General features: G+C 38.0%; 1 protein-coding gene across 6 annotated transcripts in view; it reads left to right on the top strand.

Moving 5' to 3' along the window:
• Positions 1 to 22,745, top strand: part of INPP4B (inositol polyphosphate-4-phosphatase type II B) — an 813,118-nt gene that overhangs the window by 523,313 nt on the left and 267,060 nt on the right. For all 6 annotated transcript variants that reach the window (XM_001091644.5, XM_015139258.3, XM_028848782.2 and 3 more), the window contains one exon: positions 14,714 to 14,764. In XM_001091644.5, the coding sequence (XP_001091644.5) occupies positions 14,714 to 14,764 (51 nt within the window). The remainder of the gene's footprint in view (positions 1 to 14,713; positions 14,765 to 22,745) is intronic.

Here is a 22,745-nt window from a genome sequence, read left to right as displayed (position 1 = left end):
GCACTAAATTTATTTAAATAATTATTAATCCACAAGTATCCTTGTGACTAGTTGAGCATTATTATCCTCATAGATGAATGCAATTATATTTAGAGGAAATTTATATACTCACTTTAATTCTCTGTCAGTATTAAACTGCTTTCTCTAAATATTTGGAAACAACTTGAGGCTACCCAATGATTATTCTTCTAAAAAGCTGTGTATCTAGCTTGATCCTGACTCTAGAAAAAGTAGAGGAATGATGATGAAAAAGCTCTAATTTGTAAATGGCTCCTAATTGCTTATCCTTCCACACTTGACCTCCTGCAGTCTGTTCTCCACACATCAGAGTAATATTTTTAATGCATGAAAAATATCACGTCACTTTTTGGCTTAAAACCCAGCTAGCGTTTCCCATTGTAATTGTAACATAAACCCTGTGTTCCTAGAGCCCTGCCTTTCTTCCACCCAACCTTTCACTTCTTTCCCCTTTATTCTCTTTCGTTTTTCAGCCTCTTTGGCCCCAGGGTCTTTGCACTTGATGTTGTGTTGGCCTAAAATACTATTCTCCCTTAGTTTCTCTGAGCTGGCTCCTCTGCGTTATGCAGGTCTGAATCAAAGTTACCTGCTCAGGGAAACCCACCTCACCACTGTAGGTAAAGCACTCCCACCTAGTTACACTGTATTTTATTACCCTATTTTAATATTTTACTTTCTTTACACATTTTGATATTTTCCATGTCTTCCTGATGCTAGAAAGTAGTTCATACAGTGATTATTCCTTGTTCATGAATATATCTTTTGTACTTAAAAGGACAGATCAGCACATGCAAAGGCATGGAGGGAGGTGAGAGCAAGGAAAGTCCAGGGAGTCTTAGTGGTTCAGACTGGTGGGATTATTGGATGTCTGTGGTAATCATTACATCCACCTCTGAAGGAGACTCTGGAAAGAAGCTGTCTTTAAGGGGTAAGATTAATGTAATGCTGAGACCCGCCGTGGCAGTGTTTCTCAAACTTTTGGTGTTAGGACAGTTTCAAAAATTATCAAGAATCCCAAAGAGCTTATGTTTATACCGTTATATTAACTATGAATATTTCCCACATGAGAAAATAAAACTCCAAAATTTTAAAAATATTTATGAATTCATTTAAAATGGCAAATAATAAACTCATATGTTAAATATTACATGATTTTAAAAATTTTGTTTTGGAAAACCAAAAAAATATATACTGAGACAGTGGCATTGTTTTACATTTTTGTAAATCTTCTTAATGTCTGATCAAAAGGAGAGACCTGCATTGTCATGTCTGCTTCTCTGCATTCAATCTCTTGTGATAGCTCATGTCTTTTAGCATATGGAAAACTCCACTGTACACTGGTGAAGGAATTAGAGTGAAAAAGGAAAATACCATTTAAATATTATTGTGAATATACTTTTGACCTTGCAGATCTGATTGTTATCACACTTGAGAATAATGGCTGACTTATGGTTTGAAATGTAGGAAATCGATCTCTCAGCTGCCATCCGCAAGGACTTAGGCTTCAGTATGTAGTTGGTTTATTGTAGTAAAGAAGCCCTCAACATAATGAAATTTTGTTCTTCATTTTGTCAGTCTTTTGAAGCTTGAAATACTTTTCTTTTTTTCTATAGAAACTGTACATTTCCTGATTTTCTTCCTCAGAAGAGTTCATGACATTGAATTTAATACCTTAGCTCTTTTAAAACAACACTGAGTTAGCCATGCAGTGGGCCACAGACACTGCAAAACAGTTTTTCTTAGAGAAAAGGCATGGTACTAGTGCCTGTTTAGAGTGCCGCTATCACAATTTCCTCTGCTTCAGGAAAACTGGGAGCTTTGCTTTAACTTCCCTTCGTGGTCTTTGTGTAGTAGACTTGTGCTGGGACTTCAGTCCTAAGTTGTAGGCAACATAGCAGAGGGTTAAAAGCATTGGTTTTGGAATACAGCAGATTCAAGTTGCAATATTCCCTCCTCCACTTACTAGCCACATAACCTGGGAAGAAAGCTAACTTCTCTTTGAGTATTATTATTTATTTTACAGGTTGAAAGTTAAAGATTGAGTCTTGGTTTTCTCACAGGGTTGTTTAGAGAATTAAGTAGAGCGGTGAAAAAGAATGTTGAGTGATTAGAATGACCCAGTTAAAGGAGTGTAAACAAGTAGGGCCCTGGAATCAGCAGTTTCTAAAACTTCTTTGGGTAATTCTAAAATGCAGCCCATGTTGAGAACCATTGATTAAACTATTAGATGCTCTGGTAGAATTCTATAGAGAAAGAAACTCTTGTGACAGTAGAATAGATCTACTGCAGTTATCACAATTTTGCCTGACAAACAGGAAACTTCACTGGACAGCTACCTTGAAAGCCCCATCCACTCCATGCCCATGTACATTTTTTTCAATTCATGTAAATACATAATTTGTAGGCTGATTATGTAAACCTATTAATTTGTATGGGGAGTTTGGCGATCTTCTTTTGACTGGATCTTCAAAGTCCAGGTTGTAAATGATCTGGAATACATAAGCAGTATCATGATAGTTTTGTTTTAAAGCTACTTAGAACTTATTTAGCCTTATATTGTTGGGACTAATGACTTTCAGTGAGCCACAGATTAATAGACATGTGCTTTTGTTCATATTACTGTTTTCTGTCTAATGGCTTGTTCATTAACTCATGACTGTGGTCTTAATTGGGGGCTGTTAATACCTAACGATTGCGTTTTTGAGTCTGGTAGTGTGATAAATTGTGTCTGTTTCTATTCCCTGAGGCTAATAGATATTTGCTTTTTAAAACTCTAATTAAGCAGCCCTAGGGAAGACAATTAAAGTCACCATCAGTTTGGGCTCTAAGGAGGCACACAGCCATGGAAAGGGCACAGATTTTGGAAGGAGACTGTTTAATGTCTAATCTGCCACTTGCTAATGAAGTGACCCTGGGCAAATTATCCCAGTTTTCTGAAACCCAGTTTTCTCATCTGTAAAATGGGCAAAGAAATAATAATGCAACACAGAACTGTAATGAAATAATACAAGTAAAAAAAAAAAATGACATGCCCTGAAATAATTAACCCAAAGATTAAACATATATTATTTCCTTGCTTCCATTATTATGTATCAACTGTAAGTTTTACAGTATTTCTAGGGCAGAAAGTTTCTAGGGTAGCCTATCGCCATCCAGGTCTAATGCTGAGGAGAAGTGATCAGCCGTAATGATTCTCCACGTTTTAGAATGACGGCACAATTATTTTTGCATATTGAAGTGGTAGAGAGAGGAAATGGATGAAGGCAGTGGTGGAAGTTTGATCTGATAACAACTGTTAATAGCATACATGAGTTTTGAATTGCACTCTATGTATGTTTCATATGTTAATAATATCCTCATGTGAGGCTTTGGGAGTCAGCAGAAATGGAGTTCTCAGCTTATAAAGAACAGTTGTTTAGCAAGTTATCAGCTATTATCTTTAGTGCCTATAAAACACATTTTTAGATTGTGGCTTTACAGTACAAAGAGCTCCTTTATTTCTATTTGTAAAATATGTAAACATCCCTTACTACTTAAAGGAAAACTGTTGTCTGTCCTACTTTATACAGCTCTTTAGTGGTTTCTCCTTCTTGCTTTAGTTAAGTGCACAGGTCAGGACTTGGCTCATAACACATAGTGGAAGAAAATCGATGGGGTCTGTACAATGCTTGCTTCCCAGCCTATTGTTCATTTCAGGAAGACCCAGAAATAAGTAGTATGGAGGACAGAATCACTTATTCTCAGAAAAGCTGTAAGGAGACCTCTTTGACTTCCATGAAAACGAAACTTCATACCTAGCATCTCTTATTTTCAGCAGAACCTGTATCTTTCAGTGATTCTCTGATAAAGGAAGGTAATGTCTACAGATATTGTTGTCGTTCAGTATTCTTTCACCTGCTTGTAATAGACCTCTGTAATAGTTGGAAAGGGAAGTGGAATAAAATGTGGGTAATGGCAGGGATAGTCAGAGTTATATGACTCTGGAGCCACATTTACAGTCACTATTAACCTAAAGAACTACATGAGTCCTGTATGACTGGTAGAATTTAGTATAATGGCACATTCATATAGAGAAATTAGAAGTTTTAAAGAGCCACCAATTAAACATAAAGAGACACATGTGACTAGGAGCTGTGGTGTGAACATCACTGCTTTAAAGAAATGAATACATCTAAGGTTAGAGCATCCAAACTAAAAGAGTACTTATGTTTGTCTTAACTAGTGTTTCTTTTTGGCATGGAAGTCTGTAGAATGGACTTGTATACATAATTTGGTAGACTGTGCTTGACATTTGAAAGATGATCACATTTAGTGAGTAAAACCCAAGATAGCGTATCCCACTCAAGAATTACTGTTTATCCAAACTGGTTAATTGGGATGGTGTTTAGGCTTCCAGGTAAGCTCTAGTCTTACCAAAGGAACCAAATGTCATTATGCATTTGTGCCAGTTTGTCAAAGACATAACAGACAGACCAAAATTTAAATGGCATTTTTTTCCTCTCCAATTACATATAACCATACTCTGTTGAATATAATTTTTTTCGTCCCTTGACCACATGTTTGGAAGATTTATTAGTTTACCAATCACTTTTCTGGATATTGAGGAGTTCAGTTAGGGTAGGATGTGGCAGGTGGGACAAGCACTGCTCCTTCTGGCAACACCTAGAAAAGAAACTGGGCTGATTGCAAAAAATCACATGTTTAAAAGCACCATTAAGCTATCAGAGCAAAAATAACTAGAGAGACCAAATTTATAGAGCAAGGAGAACCTTTCAACATTGAGCTATCAGGAGCCATGATTTTTGTCTAGGGGTATTTGCTGACTCTTAGAGTGGGCTGAAGAATAGGCCTTTGCCTAGACAGAGAGCTGATGCTGCTGCTGTTGCTGCAGCTGCTGCTTGGAGAAAGAGAAATCAGCAAAGCTTTCAGCAGTTGTGTTGGATGAAGTGAGAAATGGAGAATTCAGGGGGCTCAAGTAAGTGGCCATTTTTTTTCTCAGAAGAGACTTGGTGAATTCTGACTCTTTGCAGGAGGCTAAAGAACCAGGTCAAAGGCTTCCAAAAAGCAGAGTGAAAGTCCCCATAGTTTCACAGTGCTTGGGAAACTAGAGAGAGAAACTGACAACAGGCAAGAGATGCCCTAGAGGGAGTGCTGAGTTGATACTGAGAAACTAAAAAGCCGTTTTTCACCTGAAGGTATTCACAGAGTCTCCCTGTGACTAGAAGTCTGAATATTAAGGTTTTGCCAAACAGAAGGTGGCAGCTGGCAGGCATAGCACTCAGCAGAGATTCGAATTTTCACGTATAGTTGGAATGACACATTTGGAGTCCAAAGGAGATTCAGACTCATGGCTGGTCTCCCTCTAAAGACTTTTGTCAGATTCTGAGGCTGTGTCAGGTGTAATGTTAAAGAAGTATAGTGGAATGTCTTACAATCTCCACTTTTTCAGGGCTGAGAAGCAAAGGCCAGTCAGGCTGTTGGTTGAAAATCACAAAGAGCCATACCAGATAACACAGGTAGACTCAGAGTCTTAGTTGGCTGGGGCTACCCATAAAAAAATACCCAGTCTGCCCATAGACTGGGTGGCTTAAGCAACAAAAATTCATTTTCTCACAGGTCTGGAGTCTGCAAATCTAAGATCAAGGTGCTGGCAAGGTTGGCTTCTTCAAAGCCTCTCTCCTTGACTTGCAGACAGCAGCCCTCTTGCTGCCTCTTTGCATGGTCTCTCCTCTGGGCATGAGCTTTTCTGGTATCTCCTCTTCTTCTTACAAAGACACCAGTTACATTGGATTAGCACCCTATCCTATGGGTCTCATTTACCTCACCTGCCATTTGTCTCACATAAAAAGGGGGCAGCTGTCTGCTGGAAGGTATCATCTGGAACTTTTACAGTTGCTTGACATTAAAAAAAAGATCTTCATAACCAGAATAATAAACCTCATTTCTATTTCAGGCATGTTTAGGTGCAAGGAAGACCTACTGTTCTCATTACGACCCATTTCATTCATGAGCATTCTTCCAAACCAAAGCTTCTCAAACATTAATGTACATATGAATGAATTGGGAATCTTACCAAAATGAACACTATGATTCACATGTCTGGGGCAAGTCAGAGATACTGCATTTCTAACAGACTTCTAGAGAATGGTCTGGAGATCATCCTCCTGACCAGCTGTTGACCAGCAGGTGATAAGTATGCGCACGAACATTTGAGGAACTTTTCCTAAAAATGTTCCAGCTCTGAGAATCTGTTAACTTTTTTTGTGTGTTCTTTTCAAAGGGAACCATATTTGATGGCTTGAACATGGCACAATATGTTTTAAGACTCCTCATAGGACTTAGAGCTAGTTCGTGAGGCTCATTCTTACCAAAAAGTAATCTAATTTATTTTATAGTAATAGTTATTTACTTTAACTTGACTACACATTAGAATCAGTAGAGTATTAACCTTAAAAATACTGATGCTTGTGTCCTTCCCTTGAACATTCTGATTTAATTATTCTGGGGTGTGACCTGTGAATTGGCATTTAAAACAAACACAAAACCAAAAACATGTTACAGGTGATTCTACTGTGTTATCAAGATTCATAATAACTGTTTTAGGGTAGCACATTTTAAAAAATATTTTTACTAAAATAGTAGTGGGCTTGCTTTGGCCCACTCACCTTACTTACAAAGCATGTTTCTGGTAAAAATCAGCAAGTGGTGATAATAGCCCACTTTCAAAAGAATTAATATTTACCCATTATTAATATTTGAAGGAACATTTCTTAGAATTTTTTCAATCCTTTGAAGCTGGGTAGTTGTCACTCCTTAAAGACTAGAAATGTGATTCCATTTTGCCAGAGTCCTCTCCAATTCCTATTGTCTCAAACACCCAGCCCACTCCTTTCATTAATTTAACCTACCTGGAGCCTGTGGGCATACAAGTTTGTAACGCTACCTTTACGATACCGATTTGTGAGATATAGTAAGCTAGAAATTCCAAATGTTGAAGAAGAAATGTTAAGTTTACTTCCCAGGAATATTTCAGATATAATTTTCATATTGCATAGATGGTTTTTTTTTGGGGGGGTTAACTGAGACATTCCTTCCATCTCTAAGGTTCTGTGGCCTAAATCATTTAGATTTGTACATGCATCATTTTCTCCATGCGAGATTGAAATTAAACAACTGGAAAACTGTTATCGAAGACTAGCTGATAGATTTTAGAAAACTGAAGGTTCTTAGCAATTATTATTAGATGTCTGACTCTTACCATGTCATTGTTATTGCATATCAGCAAAATATACCTTGTCTTCTTAATCTCTTACTCTCTGAGATTGTCAGTGCTTATAATAGTGATTGAATCATAATATGTGCTTGATATATGCTTGCTGGCCTTAAAATAGTAAATGAAGTTTTAATGTTAGCTATTTTGCTATATTTTCTCATAACTACACACTAAATAAATCCAAAATTTCATTAGAACAAATCTGGAGGCATTATATTACCCAAATTCAAACTATACTTCAAGGCTGTAGCCAAGAAAACAGCATGGCACTGGTATAAAAATAGGCACATAGACCAATGGAACAGAATACAGAACCCAGAAATAAAGTCAAATACTTACAGCCAAGTAATCATCAACAAAGCAAACAAAAGTAGGGAAACATAAAGAAGGTAAAGGGCACTCTATTCAACAAATGGTGCTGGCACAATTGGCAAGTCACATGTTAAAGAATGAAACTGGATCCTCGTGTCTGACCTCATACACAAATTGACTGAAGATGTATCAAAGACTTAAATCTAAGACCCGAAATCATAAAAATTCTAGAAGTTAACATTAGAAAAACCCTTCTAGATATTGACTTAGACAAAGAATTCATAACCAAGAACGCAAAAGCAAATGCAACAAAAGCAAAGATAAATAAATGGCATTTAATTAAACTAAAGAGCTTCTTCACAGCAAAAGAAATAATCAGCAGAGTAAACAGACAACTCACAGTGTGGGAGGAAATCTTTGCAAACTATGCATCTGACAAAGGGATAATATTCAGAATTTACAAGGAACTCAAGTCAGCAAGAAAAAAACAAATAATTATATCAAAAAGTGGCCTAAGGACATAAATAATTCTCAAGAGAAATATAAATGGCTAACAAGCCTATGAAAAAATGCTCAATGTCACTCATTATAAGGAAAATGCAAATCAAAACTACAATGTGATATCACCTTACTCCTTCAGAAATGACCACAATTAAAAAAAAAAATAGATGTTGGTGTGAATGTGGTGAAAAAAGAACACTTTTACACTGCTGGTGTGTATGTAAACTAGTACAACCACTATGGAAAACAGTGCAGAGATTCCTTAATGAACTAAAGGTAGATCTACCATTTGATCCAGCAATCCCACTACTGGGTATCTACCCAGAGAAAAAGGAGTCATATGAAAAAGACACTTGTACATGCATGTTTATAGCAGCACAATTCACAATTGCAAAAATATAGAACCAGCCCATATGCCCATCAATCAGTGAGTAGATAAAGAAAATGTGGTCAACCATAAAAAGAAATCAAATAATGGCATTTACAGCAATGTAGATGGAGGTGCAGACCATCATTCTAAATGAAGTAACTCAGGAATGGAAAACCAATCATAGTATTTCTCACTTATAAATCGGAGCTAAGCTATGAAGACACAAAGGCATAAGAATGATACAGTAGATTCTGGGGACTTGGGGAATGGTGGGAGTGGGGTGAGGGATTAAAGGCTACACATTGGGCACAGTGTACACTGCTCAGGTGATGGGTGCACCAAAATCTCAGAAATCACCACTAAAGAAATTATCCATGTAACCAAACACCACATGTTCTTCCAGAACCTAGTAAAATTAAAAAGAACAGAGGGTCTAAATTATTCTGTCAAAGCAAATGTAAATATCCAAATTTTAGTGTCTTAGCACAGTGGAAGTTTATTTCTTGATTATTGTGGTAGGCAGAATTCTAAGATTGTTCCCAAAATTAGCACTCCATGATGTACATCCCTGCATAATCCTCAATGCTGTGATATAATAGCACTTAATCTCATGATTAGGTCATATTATATAGCCCAGTTAAAAGACAGATCATCCAAGAAGAGCCTGACCTAATCAGGTAATCCTTTAAAAGAGAGTGAGTTCTTCCTAAAAACAGAAGTTAGAGAAGATTTGATGGCAAGAAGATCCTCTGTTGCTGAATTTAATGGAGGAGGGAGCTTGGCAAGGACTGCTGGTGTGTGAACCCAGGAGTTTAGAGCAGCCTCCTGTGAACAGCCATCAAGAAAATAAGGACCACAGTTCAAGAGTTGCAAGAAACTAGATTCTGAGAAGCCTGAGGGAGCTTTGAAGCACATCTTTCTGCAGTATCCTCTAAATGAGGACACAGCCAGCTGACACCTTGATTTCAGCCAAGTGAGACTTGAGTGGAGAATCCAGCCATATCATGCCTGGACTTCTAACCTACAAAGCTGTGAACAAATAAATGGATGTTATTTTAAGCAGCTGAGTTTGTGGTAATTTGTTGCACACCAGTAGAAAACTAACACAATTATTTAACAGTCTACTACCAGTAGTGATGGCTGGCAGATGGCTTTCTTTCATGTGGTAATTTTGGGACTCAGGTGCAGCTCAGCCACCACATAAAGACTGGACTCCTCTATGTATGGCCATTGGAAGAAGAATGAGACAGTGGAGAGAGTGTATATAATCACTTTTGCAAAATCCAGCTTGGTTACAGCAAACATCACTTGCATGTACATTTCATTGGTGAGAACTAGCCACATGGCTGCTCCTGGGAGCAGGGTTTCTAGGATATGGAATCCTGGTTAAGCAGGCAGCTTCCTTCTGGAAAATTCATACTGTGAGGCAGAGCAAAACATTTCTGTTGTAGTCAAATTTTAATGTTTGATTAAAGACACTTATGTGTCTCCTTCCAAGTAGGACAAGTAAATGTGATGATATAGTCTAATTTGAGATACATAGAGAATTAGAGTAACACTTTTTTTTTCTTAAAGAAATGAGACACATTCATTATCAGAGACAATATCAGGTGTGACAGTTTTCTAGGAAGAGGATCTGGGCTCTATCCCTGCTGAGAGGTGTCCCTCCGCTATAACCAATATCTTTCCCTCTGCCTGCCAGCTGAGACTGTCTAGAGGGATGATGCTTCTCCCTCACCTACCAATGAGCAGATGCACTTGAATGAGGTCAGGTGCTGCCAGTCTAGTGTGCAGACTCAGGACAGCATGGCCTTTTCCTTCTCTGGGTCTGGATCTCCAACAGACTCCTAGCATTTCAGGCAGCCCCACTGCCTGATTTTCAGCTACTCACCTACAAAAAATGGAGCAGTCCTCACTCTCCTCCCACCCTCAGGACAGCAATGCCCATGCTCATTGTAACAAGGTTGACTAGTCTGAGGAGTATATCTTGCATAAATTTGAACACTAAAGTCCTGTGTTCAGCTGCTGTATTGGTAGCTGAAGCAGCGTCTTGTTGGGGACAGTTAAGACTTGTGAAGTAGTCTATATGAATTCCTGAAAGAGTGAGAATAACCCACTCTATGCTACCTGGTTTTGTTTTGTTTTTAAGATAAATTTAGTTAGTTTAATTTTGAACTTCTGGGGTTGATAGAGAAGGAAATTTGTTTTAGATGAACCTTAAAAAATATTCAAGATGGAATAGGAAACATGATTTTCTACAGATCACATTAATTGGTCTGCCTTGCTTTATTTGACATCATAAAAGTCTAGACAAAAGGAAGCTGTAAGAATGTTTTAAATTTGTAGTCAGGAAGACATTCTTATGTTCCTGGAAGGGACAGGGAGGGGGAATAGTGACGAAAAATAGACAGAAGAACTGCTGACAAGACCAAAAAAGGGAAAATGAATTCCAAAGGAAGGCTTGCAATTCTCAGGAGGCATGACATTGTCGGTGAACCAGAATATTCCAAATGCTACAGTGACAGCCTTTGCTTCATCCCTTTCTCACCAAGAGGTCTCATCTATATCTGTTCAGGCCTTAGTATTTTTTAGTGACATATTCCTCCTTCTCTCCCTTGCTCCCTGTCTCATGGTCCTCCTCCCTTCCTTCCTCTGCCTTCCTCTTCTTCTTTCTTTCCTCGCCTCTTTCCTCTTCATTTTCTCTCTTCCCCCCTCCATTTCTTTCTCACACACTTTGTTCTTCTCTCTCTGGGTCAGGTACTGTTTGCAGTGCTGAAAAGGATAGAATACAACAACCTGTAGGGTCTATTAACCCCATGTTAAATAACTGATAAAAAGGCTGAAAGGCAGCTGGCATGAAGAGGTTCAATCATTTTCCCAAGGTGACTTGGGAAGAGTTGGGATGTGTCAAGGGCTCTGATCATGCCACTCCACTGTTCAGTGCCTTGCCTGATTTCCTATTGCCTGGAATAATGCAGTGGAATAAAACTCCATTTCTATAACATGGGAGACAGCCCTCTCCAGTAAATGGCCCCAACCAATTCCCCAAACGTATGTAACTCCTGCCATTTCCTGCAGGGCCCCAATAGCATCAACAGAATACTTATATTCCCTGAACACAACTGAGCTCTGGTTTTTTGTTTGTTTGTTCATTTTTGTTTTTGTTTTTGCATCTTGGTGATATTTATTGGAAGAATTGGAGGGAAAAGTGCCATTTAGCTTAAGAAGTCGTGGGTTATGTGCAAATCAATTCATTTTAAGAGTGGAAAAATCCTCAGAATTATTTCTTAATATCAAAAGTATGCAGTTTTCTCTTTCAAATGCTTTGCACATTTAAAGAGGCAATTGTACAAAGTCTCCTATTTTCCATACTGGACAAATTCTTTGTGTCAGCCAACTTTCAATGGAGGGACAACCAGGACAGCATCATCTCCCTGGATAAAGAGCGTTGGAATACTCAGTTTCGTTGATTTACATATCCCTTCATATATTTGTTCGTCAGTTTCTATAGTAGCCACAGTTTCTTCTACATCTCCTAACATCATATTTAAATGTTGATCCTAAGCATGTAATCTGCCTTGAAGCCGTCAGTCATTTCCCATTTTCATGTAAATTCTCTCATCTTGGTAGTTTGTTGCTGGCCCACATAATCTGCCATGTTTCAAATCCTGCACCCTTCCCACGGAACTCTTACAACTCTATGACACGTGCTTGTTACATAAAACCCTGCTTGTTTTATCATATCCTTCCTTGCCTAAAACTCCTAGCCATCCTTCAAAACCCAGACCACTTCTTTTGTGAAGCCTTTCCTGAAACTCACAGGATAAAATAGTTATACTTCATTCTAAATGCCCACAGGACAATGCCCATATTTCTATTATAGCACTTATTGCATTGTGCTAAATTATTCACATATGTGTCTCACTCACTGGCCTCTGAAGTCTCAACAAGAAATACTGGGGCATTACTCACTAGCAAATCCAGTGCTTGCTACCTAGCTTGTGTTCACTGCAATGGAGGAATATATAAGAAAAGCATCACTGATATAACCTATGTACCATAACATCAGTAATAGGATAAAGAATATTAAATATATATGTAAAAGAAGATAAGGAATGTCCTTTTCCTTCTGTAGTTTATTGATAATTATAAGAAATACATGTTCTACATATAAAATTATTAAAATGTGGGAGTTTACCATGTTGCAGGAATTGTCAGAATTTTCTACCTTTGTCTAATGTTAAAACACTTTTATATTAATATTTATGACCCAAATCAAATACTTTATACAACTCTATGTATGTTGACCCTCTTACCAATTTCTGACTTTTTCACTTTATTTGTAAATTCAAGTGTATCTCTTTGGAAAATGTTATTTGGCTGTCAACTTTTTAAAAAATTAATGTATATATGTACACATATGTGCATTATATGGTACATGTTGTGAATATTCATTATATAGCACTTTATACTGTATATATATATGTAGTATAATAAACTATTCATATACACACAGAGATAGAGGGAGCAACCATATTTATATATACTATATATAATCCATACACACACTACGTTGTCCACCACCTCTATTTGTATATAGTTTCCTCATCCTTTGAGGCCAGTTGATGACTTTCAGATAATGAGACTGAATAGTAATCTGGGCCAAAAAATGTTAATGCAGCTACCAAACTGCTAATGCTCTTAGCCAGCAAGTGCTCTGTCACACAGTCCTGAGTTGAAGAGTTGAGTGTGTTCTACAAATTGTGTTTACTCCATTGAGGTCTCTCATGTCATTTATTTTGTGCTTGGGTGAACAATTTTGAGTTATAATGACTGACAAATTGTGCAAGCGACAGTGCTGGATCTGTCATAAAGATACCAAAAGTATTAAGCTCGAAGTCGAAATGCACATTTTATTATAGCTTGTGGCTTTTTTCAAGGAATTGGCAACTGTGTTCAAGATTAGCAGGCCACAAGGAGCTGATTCAAGTCTCTTAACTTATTAGAGGTATTAGAAGCATCCCTTCAATCTGGGAGGATTGACTTGGTATGGTCAGGTATGTCAAGACTTAAGGGATTTGAAGAGAAGTATGATTAAAAGGATTTTGTTAGAATGATCCCCTAAAATGTTGATCCTTTAAGTGTTTTAGGCTGTTGCTTTCTGATTCTTCCCCTCCAATCCCCTTTCTCTCCAAGTAAACAGGATGTCCTTATATATTGCTTTATATTCATTTAACTTGTTTAACTCATCTTTATTTCAAATTAAGACATACTAGATATAAGTTTCTTGCCTTTTCTTACGTTCACTATCTTTTTCTGAAGCAAGAAAGGTAATCATGATTTTTTTTTATTTGAAATGTGATTTCTTAAGAGAACCATAGAGTCGGTAGCTGTACATTGGAAGCAGAATATCTGGGGGCATGGAGGAGCACCAAGAGTTTGAAAGGGTTCCCAGGTGATTCTAATGTACAGTCAGGATTGAAAATCACCACTCAGTTGAAGATACATGTCTCTTGATTATATAAGGAGTTAGTGTTTCAACTAGAACACTTTTTTGGAAAGATTACCCAGATAACTGGTTCTTTTACATTATTCCCCCTCCCACAATTGAGAATTACCTTTCCAGTAAATTCAGATGATGGTATCTGTTAGTTTGGCCCACAATTCTCAAGTGGGAAAGATATCCTATAAGAAGCATGAGTGTGGGCACTCATTCGGAGAATAATTTTTTAATTAAAAAAATTGACACATAATTGTACGTACTTATGAGGTACATAATGACATTGCAATACATATGATGTATTGTAATCAGATCATGGTAATCAGCATATCCATAATTTCAAACATTTATCATTTCTTTGTGTTGGGAACATTCATTACGCATGCATGGAATTGCTTTCTCTATACCAGCTCTTTCCTTTCCCTTGAATGTTGAATGAAGCTTGCCTTTTTAGGAGATTAAAGAGATCTGTCTAAATCCCAGATATCTCTGTATTAGATAAAGAGATGGAGTGAGGATCCAGGCAGCTCTGTCCACTTAGAAAAATCTGGAAGTTCAGGAACTGTAACAGCAAAGCTTCACTGCACTGCCATGGGTGTTGCACACAGGTTAATTCATTAATGATTAACCACAGAGTCTGAATTGATGTGAGATGAAGGAAAGTGAAACCCTGCACCTGTGTGAGGCTTCTGCACTAGCTTCTACCCCAAAGTCTTACAGAAAATGTTTTTCTCCACAGGTTCGAACCAGTGTCCTACCAGAACATAAGGATCCCCCGCCAGAAGTTGGGGTAAGTGTTTCTTATGTTTCCAAAAGGCACACACGTTGCTTCTAAATTAATCATTTGGATTTTCTCTGGCCTCCTGCTTGGTGGCTGACAAATAAAATTGAATTACGTTAAGAGGGTGTGGCTCTTTGAGGAGGTACTGTCACATATTTGCTGAATTGCATGGAATTCATTTTTTTGTTTCCTGAAAATCATCCTCAAGTGAATTCATATTTAGTTCAGCTGGCTAGAGATGAGCCTAGACTTTGCCCTGCAGGTAGCCGAACTGTGATTCAGAGCCAAGATTCCTGGACCAACAGGAGGTGAGGGAAATTACAGATGTGATCTCTACCGCTTCAGGAAGAAGGAAGAGAACCAGCCATAGGATTGTGATATTTTGTTTCCTGCCACTTAAACACTGTAATGAAGGTCAAAAGAGAGGCAGTCACCACTGTTCAGTCCAATGTTGGAAAATCCTGCTGAAGTTTTCTTGCTGCACTGAACTATTGCCTCTCCAGTATTTAGAATTTAGAAGAACAAGAAGGTACTGGGTGCTTTCTGCTTAGACAAGGCTAGAGTAGGTGATGGCAGCTCCTAAAAGATACAGCCCCACAGGCTGAATCCTTGAGATCTGTGTGTTCAGAGAGGAGGAAAAAGACCAGAAGTAAATTAGGTCTGAGAAGCCCTGGGGCTGAGCCAACTGGAAGAGCTATTTGAAATACCCTGAAATTCTACAGGCACTTGACAACCTTCTTCCAGTCAGTGTGAGGACACTGTACTAGGTACCATTCATTTTCTCCTTGAACACAGCCACAAACTGCCAAGGAAGGACTCCAAAAATATGCACCAAAGTTTGACTCGACTGAGCATAATGTCAGTTATCTCTGCAGCTGTTAGTGAAGAAGCAGAGGGAAAAGGACGATGTCTTGCTTTCTCATGCCTAACACAAGCCTTTCATCTCTTCCTGGGGACTGATTGAGTAACTGCTTTGACTTGGGGCAATCCTTGCAGTTTTTCTGCCTGTCCCTTCAACCTCTTGTGCCACTCACTTCCACCATCAATCTCTGTGCTGACTACACAAACCTTCATTTAGTTCCTCCAGCGCATCCAGAAAGTTCTCCCCAGCCTCAGGCCTCCACAGACACAGGCAGATGGGCTTCTGTCAGCCTGGACTGCTGCATCCCATGGGGAGAGGGCTCCCTTCCACAGCTCAGGGCCAGCTCACATGTTTCCACTACTACCACCCTGGGGCCCTGCTTCCAACAGGACCCTCCATCCTAAATGCACGCTCTCATCACACCCATGGCACTGCTTCATAGAATGTGAGACTTTTTAAACTATTAATATGGGTAATACATTGTTCTACCAAGGTGTTCCATTTATTTGCCAAGGTTCAAGGAAGCTTAGCTGGTTTAATTTTTTTCTTCTGTGATCACTGCCTGCCCTGACCCCACTCCACCACTGCTCTTGTGTTGAATTCCCCTTGCTTAAAGCTTTAATGATATTTTGGCCCAATTGTGTAGATTTCTCCGAATTTTTTCTCTCACTCAGGTTCTTGGGAATCCATCTTAATTATCTTAAACCTTGAGTCTCTTATCTAATTTTATTTTCTTCTACCTCTTCCCACCATTTCCCCCTATAGACTAGACTTTCTGTGACTCTAACAGCGTGCAGTAGGGAGGAAGTCTAATGTGATTCCCACACATGACCTGTCCTTTCTTCTTTTGATTCCTCAGTTGTGGCAGCAAAGAGGAAGGAGTAGGGAGACAGAGGTTTATTCTGGGCTTGCTCCTGGTGAGGGTGAGGTTTCCTTACTGCTAGACTTGATGCTTCTCAGGCAGTGACTGGTGTTAGAGTCCTCTCTGTGGCAGATACTGATTTGCTGGCTCTCTGATGGACAAAGGTATAGATATTTCTGGGGACTTTGTCAGGTTCTCCTCATAGCATAATTGCCTACCATGGGGGACCTGGCTCTGGGCCAACTTCCTCCACTGCCCACCCCTACTCCATTCCCTCTTGTTGTGAGATCTACCATTCAAGTACCTGGCTCCAGGTCAGCTATTTTCTGTGCTATCCAAATACATGAAACTCACATGTACTTGCCATCCCACATGGAAGAAATGCAGGCTGTTCCATTGTGTGTTTCCTCTTTCGGCTCAGCCATCTCTCTGCTGATCCTTTCTACAAGCCCCAGCAGCATCAGGCACTGGGTCATATTCAATGATTCTCAAAAGAGAGACAATCAGTCCCCAGTGGAAGTAAACATGGTTTAGACACCTCTAGGCTTTATAAGTGATTTTTGGTACCAGACCCTCTTGGCTTCAGCTCTGAGGATAAAGATATTTTCCTGGGGGATGCTTAAGAGAGAAACTAGCCACATCTCCAAAATCAGACACCTTCCTAAATGCTGACCTCTCCTCTCTTCTAGCCCTAGCTTTATATTAACTGGGTGTATTGTGGCTACTTACAGACCAGCATCTCTACACTGGTTCCTCATCAAGCATGTTAATAAGATTGCTGGCCTCAAACACTGAAGGTTCTCTGAACATACAATGGGGTACATTTATTATATTGTGTCTTCATCTTTGACAAAACTCGGCTATAATTCCTGGACTAAAAGAGAAATCTCGATTGGTATCCTGTGACATGCCTATTTTTGCAATTAGGAATGTACCCTAAGGCAAGTAATGTGACAAACTGTGGCTTAAAACTAATTAATGGGTTTGTTTTTCTCATGTTATAGAAGTCTTGGGAAAATTGTCCAGGGCTTCAGCTACTCAAAAGTGACTTGAAGCAGCCAAATTCTATCCATCTTCCTGGTCCTTCTTTCTTAGAGAACTGCACAGACTGGCCATGGTACCCCAGGTAGCACATTCTGGGTTGAGTGAAGAATAAAGGGAAGAAGCTCAGCTGGCCTATTCCTTCAACTTGGAAAACAGTAACTTCCTGGGAAATTTCATTTTGTATACTGTCACTTACATAGTATTGGGAAGACCTAAGTCCTTAGCTAGAAGAGAATCTGGGTACAATTCTCATTTAAACAAAATTGAGGTGCTATTAGTAATGAAGAATGGGCAGGAAGCGTGTTAAGTAGGCAATTAGTCATGTCTCCACACTCCTGCTAGATGTACTCCATGATAACAAGGTCTCTATTTCTAATATTCCTGGCTTTGTGCTTGGAAGCTAGCAAATCTATGATCTATGTATTGAATAAATCAAAAGCATACCACGATTTTATTTTGCCAACCATTTTATGTATTGTTAGAACCACCAGAAATAAATGAGTGGGGGATTCTAGAAATGACTAATAATACAGTAAAAAATCTAACAACTTTTATGACCCATCAGAACTCAAAATGGCAAGTATGACTTCAGAACTAAATATCAAGCACAGTAAGAGTAAGTCTGAAAAAGAACAAGTCAGCATGCCTTAATTTCCTAACACCCTCAGATTACATGTTATTTTGGAGAGAGAAGTTAACATATGTTGACCACCTATGAAGTACCACTTGTTAATATACATCCTATCAGCGAATCCTCAAAATATTTCCTTGGACACTCCAAAACAGGTCTGAGAGTTTAAGCTCTTGGCCAAGGACACAGAGCCAGTAATGGCTTTGTCATTACAACATACAAGGGTTCTACTCTTCAAGTACTCTGATTTTTTTTAAAGAGCTTAGATTTTTTTATTGTAATCTTTCAAATATGTTAGGTGTGTTTCTTTTCATTCTCAAACAGAATTTACCGGATGCACCCAAATATTTTCTTGATGACTTAGTCAAGCAAATATTAATATGTGTTCTTAGACCTTTTGAGGTATATTCACAAGTAAAGATAAAATTCTATGATAAGTGACTTTACCTTAAAGTGCTTTTTAATGTTTCCTTTGGGCTATTCATCAACTTTTAATAGATTTCTTCCCAATTATTTTTTCTTTCTGATGTATTTTTCAATGTTAATAGTTCATTTAGTCTTTTTCTCTTCCTGTGGGGTAGGAAATAATGTAACCATATCTGTTATGGTTTACAGAAAAAAAAAAAAGTACCTGGGCTATGAAAAGACCTGTGTGTAGGTTATGCATAAGAGATGTTGTGTATCAGTCTTATAATACAACCTTCAACTTTTCAAAGACCTTTGAAAACTTATACCATAGATCCTGTATGTTGTTTTATGAGGATAGGTCGAAATTTTATTGATATATTCATTTGACCTCTAAACCAGCAGTGTTCAATGGATATAATGTATGTCACAAAATGCATGCTGCATATTTAATTTTAAATTTTCTAGCAGCTGTGTTTTTAAAAAGTAAGAGAAACAGGCTGAATTAATTTTAATATATTTTATTGAACCCAATATATGCAAAATATTATTCCAAAGTGTAATCAATACATTACATATTCGTATTCCTTTTTCATACTAAGCATTCTAAATTCAGTGTGTATTTTATACTGAGTATACATCTCAACTTGGAGTAGCCACATTTTACCTGCTAAAGCTAGTGGCTACTCATTGGATAGCACAGCTCTGGAGAGTAGTTGAATAAATTTGATGAGGTTCATGCAAATTGCAATAAAAAAAAAAAAAAAAAAAAAAAACAAAAACAAAAACAAAAATAAAACCTGTGCTTTGAATATAGGCTTTGTGAGAAGAACATGAATGACAGAGGTCTGGGCATCTGTGGCCACATGTGTGGTGGTGTACCTTCTCTGACCCCTTAAAGGTGACTGGGGAGCCACAGAGGACCTGCTGCATGGAGATGTCAAATCCTACTGAGCAGTCTGGATATGTGTGACTTGCTCGGAGTGGCTTCAGGGACTGGTGGGATATAGTATTCATGTGGACACTCCCTGTAGAGAGAGGCCAGGGATTCTGACAGATGCCCCACTTTTTTCCATCCTGTTTGATAGTACTCTCCAGCCAGGTGAGACTGAAATCATGCAGCAAACAATGTAATGATCATCTGCTTTGGGGTTCTTACATCAGAATAACTGAGTGTTGTATTGTCATGAGCAGGCAAGAAAGGTTAGAGCTGCATGTTGTGCAAGCAGAGTCTGTCAGAAGGAAAGGGAACTGCCACCTGTCCTAGAAATGAGGCGCAGCATGGTGGGGATGAAAGAATGCTGGAGAGAGAAGCAAGAAACCCGGGTTCTAACTTGGCTTCTACAGATTAACTAGTTCGGTGACATGTGTAAGCCAGTTTACTCTTAGAGGCCCCAGTTCCTTCATCTACAGACTAGCAGGGCCTTAACAATCCTTAAGGCTCTTTAAATATCCTATGCAATCTAATACAACTTACAGCTATAAGGGATCATAGGTAATATTTTCTCAACAATAATACTCATAACTATACAGTACGTTTTGGCCTTTGTATCTTTTTTCATCTTTTTTTCTAAAATGTATTCTAAGTTATATTTCCCCCAAATCTAATATTTATTTTTAAAGATATATTTTTCTTTTTGTAGTGCAGGCATTTCTTATAGACTCCTCAAAAAATACTTTGCCTTTTCCCAAAAGTATTTAAGCTGTGCATTAGATGCTTTTAAGGCATCTGACTTCTAGTTATATGATCTTAATCACTATGCAAATATTTATGGGAGATGTTTTATTTTCCTGGCTAGATGTTTTCTTTGCCTGGATTACTTTAATTTTCTCATAGCAATAACTATGAGAAAGATAAGTTATCATATGCATTTTTTTCTTTAGCAACTAAGGTCTAGAGTAGTGGAGCAACTAGTTCAAGGCCCCAGACTTCATAAGGGAGAAGACAGGGAAATAAGAAGTGACAATGCTTAGCAGTAGATGGTGAGCCTGGGGGCTGCAAGAAGTAATGTAATTGTCCAGATTTTCATTTTTGAACAGAATAACTGATTTAGAGCCACGCTTCAGACCTCTGAGCTCCAACTCTAGTGAAGCTTTCTCTTTTTTGTCTTTATTTCCCCCTGATAGAAACAGCACCAAAGGAGATTCAGAAAAAAATGTCCCTTGAATTATACTTAAAATATTAAAAAATTAAATAGCTTATCTTAAATTATATAATTATGACAGTGATAGCAAAGATACAATAGCTTTATATTAAATTATTCTTTTACATTAGCATCATGTGTTATAGAGAAGACTCTTTTCTCATTCATTCTTTTACAATGTGTTCAGCAAGTATTCACATAGATTAAAGATTTATTTTCTAACTTTGGGGTGGGAGAATCCTGGTTTTAGTTATACTGAGGTGAAGAAAACAAATAAAAAACCAGCTCAAAAGTAAATGTATAGGCAATCCCATTGTTTGTTGTTGCAGTATAAAACAATTGTCTTCACATTTTTTTTGATTTTATTAATGTAGTTTATACAATATGCAGTCTTGATATATAGTTATTTTTAGGATTAAAAAAAGGATAGCATTGGTACCCAAATAATACCTCCTCTTGTTTGACAAGTTTACAAAATGTAATGGTATGATGCCATCATTATCCAGGTTGATTTTTAACAGATTTTATTATTTGTGAGCACTTTCATTATCCTTTGGGATCAAGCAAGTGGCTGACAGTTGTAATGGATAAACCTGAATCATGGGCATTGTCCTTGGCACACTGTATGCACTCACAGTGCAGCCCTCTGTTCCAGACACTGGGCTCAGCTAGGAGATGGACAAGCCAAGGTTCTGCTTCCACAGGAGCTCCTGGTCTGGTGAACAGGAGAAACATTCAATGGCTTGTGGTCATAAATTTTACTTGCAGCTGTGCCTTATGGTGAGTCCATAGTTTATGTCTGAAAATAGCAATTCCACCTGTCTCTAGCTGCTACATTCCACTGTGGGGTGTTTGCTACTTTTATTGCTAAAAAGACTGCAATAATCTCATGACATGTGTAGCCAGCTTTGTTAATTCTAAAACCATCCATACCTCCAAAATCTTAAAAGGCAAATAGAAAATAATTTGCAATTTTGGAGTGTCATAAAATTTATGATTGCTTAAAAGTTTTCTTTGAGTGTGAATAATGAGTGGGAATTTAATTTAAAAGCTATGATTATCAGTGAAAGAGAAAGTGAGATCAGCATCTCTTTAAAATACAAAATGCTAAAATAAAATTCACTACAGCAGTATACGATCTGCATACGACAAAATTGTTTTGATTTTCCACATTTCAGTGAATTACAGTAGTTTATAAATAGCTGCAAAAGTAACTTTTCTCCTATATCTAATAGAATCACTTACTTAAAGGCTGGTGTCTATGCCATTTGTTCATTCATTCATTCATTATCAGTAAATATTTACCAGTTACCTACTGTGTGCTGTGCAGTGGAGGGTTATCAGCAAACAAAAGAAAGCTCTTTGTAGAGCTTCAATTCTCGATTATTTTTTGGAGAGGTGCAAAATAAACACATATATAATATATATAATATGTCAGGTGGTCATAAGTGTCGATAGAGAAAAATAAAAGAGGAATAGAGAATAGTGGAGCGTGTATGTGGGAGGGGAGTGTGCTTCAGTAAAGGGATGTTTTAGAAGGCATCTCTGATGAGGTGACATAAACACTTTTATTCAGGAGGATCTCTCTGAGTCCCTCTCTGCCCTTGGCTGAAAAGTCACTCTAATTTCTGCATGCTTTGCTGATAGAGCTCACAAACTTCCTTCTTTGTCTTGATTCACTCTACTTCATCACTCATGGATTTATCATGAGAGCTTGTTTCTACAAATCTTCTATTTTTTGCCTAATGTTTCTCACCTAATAATTTAGTCTCAGATTTTTCAGGCTTTGATGACTTTGTGTCTAAATTAGCTCTTTGAACTTTAATTAATTGGGTTTATCGTTAACAATATATGGGTATCTCCTTCAGAACTGATTTGTATTTTCTTGCCTTGCCGTGCCCTTCCTTGCCTTTCCTTTCCTTTCTTTCTTTTCTTTCCTTCCTTCCTTCCTTCCTTCCTTCCTTCCTTCCTTCCCTCCCTCCCTCCCTCCCTCCCTCCCTCCCTCCTTCCTTCCTTCCTTCCTCCTTTCCTCCTTTTCCTTT

This window comes from Macaca mulatta, chromosome 5, assembly GCF_049350105.2.
Source record: "Macaca mulatta isolate MMU2019108-1 chromosome 5, T2T-MMU8v2.0, whole genome shotgun sequence".
NCBI lineage: Eukaryota > Metazoa > Chordata > Mammalia > Primates > Cercopithecidae > Macaca > Macaca mulatta.
This window is presented reverse-complemented; position numbering and strand designations above follow the sequence as displayed.